The sequence below is a fragment of the Taeniopygia guttata genome, chromosome Z (assembly GCF_048771995.1).
Source record: "Taeniopygia guttata chromosome Z, bTaeGut7.mat, whole genome shotgun sequence".
NCBI lineage: Eukaryota > Metazoa > Chordata > Aves > Passeriformes > Estrildidae > Taeniopygia > Taeniopygia guttata.
The window spans coordinates 51,831,008-51,840,249 of record NC_133063.1 but is presented as its reverse complement, the minus strand read 5'-3'; the positions used below and the strand labels follow the sequence as shown (position 1 = coordinate 51,840,249).

Below are 9,242 nucleotides of genomic sequence, written 5' to 3'. Positions count from 1 at the left end.
GCCAATCACAAGATGCTCCAGCAGCACGTAAATGGGTCAGCTAAACTGGCAACATGCCTTGACCAGCTCTGGGTGCAGTATGTCCCATCTCTCCATACACATCCATTAGTGAAAACACTGATTACATAAGGCATTGTTTCTATTCTAAGGAAAGTGGCTTTATGCTTTTTCTATGGGAAATACTTGATTTCTCCTAACAGAATCTCTATTTTCCATTTTAAAAAATTAATTATCTGCAAAAAACCACATTGTGTCCAGACAGATCAAAGACAATACATTTATTAAACTCTGAGAAAAACAAACAAAACACTAACATAGAGAAAGTTAAATAGAAATTGAAAGACACATCTTCTGACCGGCATATCATGGCTTGTGTGACCAGTAAAGTACCAAAATGACATTCTGAGTTTGACTGAGGTATTTAACTATTTTTGGCAATAGAAACAGAGTAAGAAACTTCTTTCAAACACACACATAGGCATTACTTGCATTAGTGTCTATCATCTATGAAATTTTATATGAAACTAAATAATATAGCTGTTAGAAAATTATAGCAGCAAATTAGCAGAATATCTAATGCACATTTACCATAAAGTACGTGCTAAACTTAAAAATCCCACCCAGTATTTGGGCCCAGTTTTGTAGCACTGGTAGCACTTGGTCACAAAAAGAGCATCAGTGAGTTCAGTTGGACACATCATAAGCAAGACCTGAATTTGCTGCACATCATACACTTCTGTTCAGGTCAGAATAAAGAAATGAATGTTCCTACTTGCTTTCTAAGAAAAACTCTCCTGTGATGAAACCATGGCCTAGCAAGGTAACTCCTGAAACAGTAAGAGTTAATTGCAAGGCTCTGTCAGGTTCTTAACATATGTAAGAACAAAGAGAGCTTCCCCACTGAGTTTCAGTTTTCTCTCCTTTCCTCCTGAAAGGCTGCCTAACACGGTCAGAGGAGATGCTGTTAGGCTGCAAAAATGAAAACCACTTTTGAACAATACTGCACTTGATCCCCTTGTTCCACTGAAGTATTTTAATCCTGTAATATATTTAAAAATTAACTGCTGGCTAACTTCTGAAGTCCTTAAATTTATTTTTTTAAATAAACACTTTATGTGGCACAGACTAATAAATGTAATAATGATACCTTTGGCTCTGGAAGGGCTTCAGAAGTTGGTCAAATATGAAGATACTATGCTGCTAAATTATCAGAGCTTATTCACATGTTCTCAAAAATATTCAGTGAAAATTTAGTTGCACAGTGTTTAATACTGTGGTCAACAATATTCTGTTTATAAAAAGTGTATTATTATTAGCATTAACTAGAATCTGATGAGGAACAGAATAATTTGTCCAAGTATGCTGTATATTTTAAAATTTTACATAGAACTTTAAATTGCATGTATATTTCTATAATAGTTACTGTAAGAAAGTAATAGAATCAGAAACTTATTCCAAAATCTTTATACAGGTTTCTTTGGAGATATAAAATGGCTCTGTAAAAACTTAATTTTTTTCTTTTACCTGTGAACAAAATTTTAAGAAACAGAAAACTCCTTTTTAGGACTGCAGCAATTGCATTACTTAAATGGGTCACCATAATTGAACTACAATATTTGGTGTAATAGAAAACATTTATGGTTTTATGACCAAAGTATTAAAATATATTTTACCAATTTATATAAATCAAAATAGATGTGTTATTTAGTCAAGCTACTTTTGTGTTTTCACCTATATGATCAGTTCCCCATTATTGATATAAAGATCTCTGCCAACAGCAGTTCTTTTCTAAATTCTTGCACTTTAAACCACCTGATTTTTAGCTTTATCAAAATGCACAATTTACTGTGCATTAAACAGTTATTTTAATGTTTAATTTCACAAAAATCAACACCCACAAGAACAAGATAAAACAGCCTCAAGACAAATCCATAGATAATATTTACAGAACACAACAGGAATATTTTGATGTATATTTTACGCTGCAACATTTCAGATAAAATTATAGGAACCACAAAAAACTTTTTGACTTCATTTTGGTTTCAGCATACAAGCCCAAAACTAACTCTCTGCTGTGAAACACTACACACACCTAGTCAAAAAAAGAGCTAGGGCATGATTTTATTCAGCTGGTCTGTGCTCACATAGCCGCAAGACACGTTGAATTCCTTGTCTGGCACTGGGAGCGCGGTAGCATTGAGCACAAGGCCTTGTGGAGACTGAACGATGTGGATTGACGTATAGTCTGCGACAGGCATCTCTGAACTTGGGGGTGCTGCTGTTGATGCTCCAAGATTGGCAACAGTAGTGGTAAGGCTCTCTGTGGTGAAGTAAGCGTCTTCATTATAGCCTTGTTCCTGAACATGTGGCTCATTCTCTTCGTGGGAAGTCACAGCAATGCATTTTTTCACATCTGCCTCACAGAAATAGGTGTTGTCCATGGTGAAGTTTTGTTCTGTGCAGCCTTCACCCTGTGCTCTCCCCAGCTTGGACTTCTGCCCTGGTGAAAGTACAACCCTGCCTGCTGGAGTAATATCACTCACTTGAGCGTAAAAGTCAGTACTTGCCAGTGAATTCTGGTTGCTTACCTGGGTATGGACTGACAGATGGGGTGACTCAACACTGTTTCCAAAGGGTGCCCACGGGTGGCTGTTTTCAGACTGAGTATTCCTATGCTGGCGTTGCAGGTCTGTGTTGGCAAGGCTTGGAAGTGACTCATCATTATCTTGTCTGTCAAGGCACAAGAGATCTTCTTTTTCAGCAGCCTTTTTGAACTGATCACTATCAGAGGTGGCATCACATGTGTCACTTGCGCTGAAGTCTGTCTCTGGAATATCTGGTTCACAACAACTGGCCCGTCCAGAATCATCATCCTTAGCTCCCAAGGAACTGTGAGATTTCAGATGATCTTCACTCAGGAGCCTGTCAGTGTCTGAGGCTCTATTCTTTTCATCAGGGTCTTCTATGTCCAACTCAATAAACTCAACCCACAAGTCATCGCTGTATAGCTGTGTCTTGTAGTTGTCATGGCAGGCTAAGATGGAATTCACTTCATCTAGCTTTCCTTTCTACAAATCAAATAAAAAAGAATCTTATAAAGGAAGCAATAGAAATGCTTGTCCTTATTATGATGTTGACTTATATAAAGATGACTGTAGTTATGTAATGATCGCAAAGGGGTTCAAAATTATTTTATGCAAACTAATTCTATGGCAACTCCCCAAATGTTAGAATTTTCTTCTACAAAATTTTTCTGCCTGGGAAAACAGTTGTCATCTGCTACTACCACAAAGATTCTCACTGTCGATTTTAGTGTTCAATATTACCTTCAAAAGATCTGGGTCAATCCCTTTAATCTTTGGAACTGGCACAGGAGGAAAAATAAGCATTTTTAACCTGAGGAAAAAAAAAAGGCTTTTAATTGACAGTCTTTTTTAAGAAGTTAGAAAGAAGACAGACTTACATTGCATTTATATTTAATTACTTCAAAACTTAAATGTTTGAAAATGAAATTTCAAATACTCCTAAGGAAAAGAAGTAATATTTTCTCTCATTGCAAATTAAGACACAAGTTTTCTGCAAGCTTCCTTTTTGATATTACTTAAATTTATGTGGGAATCAATTTTGGAGTCTGGTCTTTGACAATTCAGTGCTGTATAGAAAGAGAGTAAATTCCTAGAGCTCTGTCAATAGATTCCCTTTTTACATACTTTTCAATGGAACCTGATACGAACCTCAGTATATGGTGAACTCTCCAAGTTTTTTATCAGGGACACAGTAGCCTTGCATATGCCCAATAAGTTTAAATAGGAGAACAGAAAATGGGAATTGGTGGATAGAGTGAATTACTTTAGAACTAATAAATAAAACTGGAAAACATCTGCAAAAATTGAGGCTAGTATTTTGCCATCTCTATGACAGTTCTACTTTTTGAATTATTAGAGCAACAAATAATATATAATTAAGGCAGGAGTTTACCCTTATGGAGAAAGGTCTAGTAACTTGTTTGGGCATTTGCAGGCTGTGGAAATACATATTATTCTAATCCTTCATAAAGTGCATTCCTAATTTTTTAGGGGACAAAAACCCCTCCAAACCAAACCACTCCCTCTGCCACCCCGATTCTAATAGAAGGATGATTTTTCCTTAACCATAATCCAACAGTAGCTGGTAATGCCTATCTCCTTCATTTTACCTCCCTGCTTCTTTTGCAAATAGATAAACAAAAGGAAACTTCAAAATTCTCTTTATACTAGGTTAATTCCCTATTTTAGAAAGTAAGGTGTGGGAAATGGTAAATACAAATCCAGGTATTAGTTTTGCTGCCTTGTTAGTGATGTTGGTGAAGTCCAGAGAGGGTCACAGATGTCTTAAAGAGTGCCTAGAGAGAAATTTAGGCATCTTTGGCTTAACCATGGCATATCCAAATTCCTCAGATGTTTCTGGTTTTGAGCAGATCCTCAGTGTTCTGCCCAGAAAGCCTAATGAGAGCCAGAAATCCAGTAATTTTCCACCTAATCTCTGGAGAGGTAGTGTAAACTGGTTGGGCTCTCATGACTAGGACCTGTGCTTTACAGCTGAATCCACAAATCAGGTATTCTGACAGGACTGGGCATTGCTTCTAATGAAACAGACAAAGAATTTTACCACTCACTGCCTGGAGAAGAAATCTGGGAGGGAGAACTGTGCTCTGCTCCTTTCTTAGCCTAGCATAATTCAAGCTTTCATCTCTCAATTCCAATGACCTAAACCTATGGCATCTGTCCTACAGAGACTCATTCAGAGTCTGTGAGATCATAACTGAGGAAAATACGAATTGGCATCTTTCAGGATCAGGAGAAAACCAAGCCTGGATATTTTGCTTTATGGAAAACCTATGCAGGCTGTATTCTGCTTCTCTGCAGAATACATTGCGATTTCACCACTAAATGCTTGAGTTTGAAGGAAAGGGTGCACACCTGCAGTCCAGAAAAACTTTGCATGTTAAGGTCCTTAGTGGAGAAAAGCTTCTTCCAGCATTCAAGATTAGCATGGAAGATATTTATAAACTCTGATCAGAGATATGCTCGAGACTTGAGGATTTTCTGAGACAAAGCCACCTGCTGTTCAGTGCACTGACCTTAGCTCCTGGTGCCACATGCACATTGCTCCATTCTGACACATTAAACTCTTGTCATGAATTTTATCAGGAGCCTTGCTCTTAAATCTGGGATTGGGATGCTATTGCAGGGAATGGCTTCCTGAAATTAAACTCCGTCAAAGCATAGAGCTTGCCTAAATAAAAAATTACTGCTTCATTAAAAGAATTTTTATTTTGATCTGCTCCAAATGCACCATATTGTTTTAATTTCAGTATGTGAAATGAAATTTCACAATTTTTGGTATGTGCAAAATTACTCAGTGCTCATTTTCAAAGTAAACACAAGACCACTGACAACACACATGTGTGCACTGGGTCTTGACCATGGTCTTGCTCCATAGTGTAGAACAGTACTGATATGACATCCAAGTTGAATTCTTCCAAAACCTATCCCTGAAAACACATATCAGGGGATTAATTAATTTTAAGACCTGTTATTTTTATATATGTTTCATTCTTTCATTTTTGTATATGATATCATTTTATAATTTTTACAAATAATACAATTCTGTGCTTAGTTTCATTTTATTCCTGTTATCTACAGGAACTGCAATTTATCCACAGAGACCAAATATTCCCCTATAACGCAATCTCTTTCCCTTGGCTTCAAGAAGTAGAGTTTAGTGGAATGGTCTAAGAACAAAGTCATATGCATAGACATATGTTTGTATTAAATTTTTGAACAGCATGTAAATAAAAAATAGTATGTTAAAAAATTGAGTTAACTAAAAAACAGCACCCTTCAAAACCTATGTAAATCAATCATGTAAATTTGGTAGAATAAAATGTGCTGCAGTGAAAGAGAAAGATCAACATAATCAGATTCCCCAAGCTGAAGGCCCCGTACATACTAATTCCAGTTACATGTAATTTACAGGAATAGACAAAAATACTCAAAATGGTTCCTTGTCCCCCAGATTTGAAGTAACTGAATTTTATTTTTTAAGCTACAGGTACATAAAATCCAACAAATGAAAAGTCTCTACCTTGGTTGTTTAGACAGCATGACTGAGATCACTGTTACAGCCAGCCCACACACGCCAAAGACAAGAACTAAGAACCATGGAAACTCAACTTCTGAAACAACAAAACATGAATATATAAGCAGGAATCTTCATTACTGTCTCATCTTTAATTTCAGCCTTGTCTTCCATCACCTCAGGATTCTAAAACGGTAAAAACTGATGAAAATTTTTGTTACTTAAATGTGAAAGTTCTATGTTCAGCAGAAATAAAAATGTGCTTTTGTCCTAGTTCTGGCCATCACTTGGAAGTTCTTGAATACTACCTCATGTCACTGCCAGGGGTGGACAAAGGGACTCCCTGGCTTCCAAGAAGAAGGGTGTGTTCTGGTTGAAAAATGTGGTGGCATTATCTGACATTGCTCATTGTCTCTGCAGTGAGCATCTCTCACCGAGAGTGTGAGCCACCCTCCCTTTTGTATGCTTTTGCTATTAATATTGTTGCTTTTACTGTTTGTTTTCTTCTCTCATTGCTGCTTCCTGTAAACTGCTCATATCTTGACCTGTGATATTCACTTTTTGTGCTGTCAGTTCTGCACTCCTTCCCACTGGAGCGGAAAGGGGAAGAAGGACTGAGCAAGTGGGGGCTGATTTGGGAGAGCCTCGGTTGCAGCACTGAATTGGGAAGAATCATTCCTTATCCATGGCAGCTTTTGGTCTCAGCAGTTTCCATGAATTTACAAGTCCACTGAGACTCCTTGCTAAACCAGACTGATTTAATAAATCTAAACAAGATCTTAATAAAGATAATGTCTATAGCAAAACCAGCCATGAGGAACATTCTGCCTGCTTGCAACACGGTATCAGTAGTCCTGAGGGCACATAATGCCACAGACCATGCTAATACTTGTTCATTCAAGCTGAGAGAACACTACTAATAGCACACAAAATCACAAGCAAACAATTTTATTCTCACAAAAATTAAAGTAGGGCGGTGTCAAAAAACATACCATTTCTATTTCTAAAGGTTGAACATTAATTATTTTGTGAACCAGTTGAATCAACTGGAAAAAAAAGCCACTTTTATTTACCATGCAGGTGGCTACAAAGAATTTAGAAATTAGTTGAGAAATGCAATTTAGTAGAAATGAAGAACAATGCTGATAAATGAAATGTTTTATCTCTTAAAATACTAGCAATGCCATTATGCATAATATTACATTGTAAATTACAAAGCATAGAGATTTTTTTCTAGCTTTAGTCTTAGATATTTCTCATTTTTTTTAGTAATTTAAAATTTCCTACAAAAATTTCACTCTTATTTTTTTGGGCCAAGGAACACTGGACAGAAAGCTTTTGAACTCTATATATGATCATAAATGACCTTTCAGAGAAAAAACACAATTAAAAATTCAGGTATGAGTTTCAACAGTGTGTTCCCAGCTCAGATTTTGACCAGACATGCTTTCAGGCATCAATAAAGTCCTATATGGATATGTCTGTGTTAAACAGGTTTGAGTAACTCACTGCTACATCAGTGAAACCAGCAAATGACCAGCTCCTTCAAGAAGTTGCATTAGAAGAGTTTAGATTATTAATACATGAAACTTATCTAACGTTTAATTCTGTGTTTCTGAAAATGACATACAAAAGAAGCAAAAATACATTCTCAATCAAATCAGCTCACTGCTGCTGTGTGAGGTGTGTGGATTAGGATCATCTTGGAGAATTTGAGTTGCAGTGACTGAAGAAAACTGGCCTTAGGTTTTCCAAGTATTTTAATTTAATTCATATGAAAGCCTTGACCACTTAATGTGGATGGAGTTAATTAAAAAAATACCACATGTACAGAACATTAACTGTTTCTATAAATTAGAAATGAGAACTAATAATAGGAAGAACTAAGAAGGAGAATTTAACAATATTTTGAAAGATAAGAGTTACAGGTTGTTTTATATAACACCTCCACTAATAACATGGAAAATGATGTGAAGCAGCTTGTTAAAATTACTTGCTAAAGACCTCATATTTTGAAGACTTAATTTAGTAGCTCAGACCTGAGAACACTTCTAGAAAAGGCACTATCTCATTCCTTCAATAGAAAAAATGTGATTCTCAATGGTTGCTTCTTCTGTCTTTAACAGCACTTGAAAATGAGTAACAGTCATGAGCAAGAATGAGAAAAACACTCACTGCCCTTGATAGTATAACAGAATGATTAGAAAAGCACAGACTTCTAGAAAAAAAACTTAGCCAACGGTATTACAAGAAATCACAATTCTTCTCTTCCCAACTGAAGTGCTCATTTTAGATGATGAAATATGAGATTTAATTCTGGTTTAGACTCTATGAGATGTGCAACAGCAGTTACTTCTGATTCTTAAAGCTATTTGTATTTTTGCTCCCTGATGATCTGTGAAACAGTGTTCCTGAGTTTACTTTTTAACTTGTATATGGAATTTGAACATTCTGAATGTCTCCCAATGATTCTCATGTAGTAAGTAGGCTGGAATACCAATGTATTCAACCATATAACATGTGGTTGAAACCACCCTTCACCCCACCACCAGAAAGACAATAATCACAGCTATAAAAATGCTTTGCTTATTTACCTTCTGTACAATGATCACATCCAATGCCTATTTGAGAAAATGATACATAGAGGATTTCACTGAATTCCCCGAATTTTTCAGAAGTTCGTTGTCTTGATCGGATTCGTATTTCATAATCTCTTGCTGTCTTCAGAGAGTACAGTGGAACCATTGTTGAGAGCCTGGGTTTTAACTGTAAAGACAAAAGGACTGTGATTTATTTGTTTCAGTTGTACTGGCAATTTTACACTGCTGCTTGATTTCTGAAGGCGTTTTTGCTACTGGGAGTTTTAAGGATACCAGAAGAAGAGTTCAGAGAACGTTCACACTGTTTACTGTCAACTTAGTAGTCACCAGGCAGTTCTGTGATTTGGGGGACTAAAAGCAGAGAATCTAAGCTCTGTAGATACAGTCAGTGAAGAACAGCAGCTTCCCCCAGTTACATGCCATAACTAGGTCGTGTGAACATCTTTCACTGATCTTTCAGGTTGTAAATCCTTTTTACTGTTATAACACAACATTACTGATTGCAGAATGCCAAAAATGCTG

At 36.4% G+C, this 9,242-nt stretch overlaps 1 protein-coding gene across 6 annotated transcripts in view; it reads right to left on the bottom strand.

Moving 5' to 3' along the window:
- Positions 1–263: 263 nt before the first annotated feature.
- GHR (growth hormone receptor) overlaps positions 264–9,242 on the bottom strand; it is a 147,890-nt gene continuing 138,911 nt past the window's right edge. For all 6 annotated transcript variants that reach the window (XM_072921681.1, XM_072921680.1, XM_030257950.4 and 3 more), the window contains 4 exons: positions 8,715–8,886; positions 6,127–6,217; positions 3,327–3,396; positions 264–3,068 (listed from right to left, as the gene is read on the bottom strand). In XM_072921681.1, coding sequence (XP_072777782.1) covers positions 2,109–3,068; positions 3,327–3,396; positions 6,127–6,217; positions 8,715–8,886 — 1,293 coding nt within the window. In that variant the 3' untranslated portion in view covers positions 264–2,108. The remainder of the gene's footprint in view (positions 3,069–3,326; positions 3,397–6,126; positions 6,218–8,714; positions 8,887–9,242) is intronic.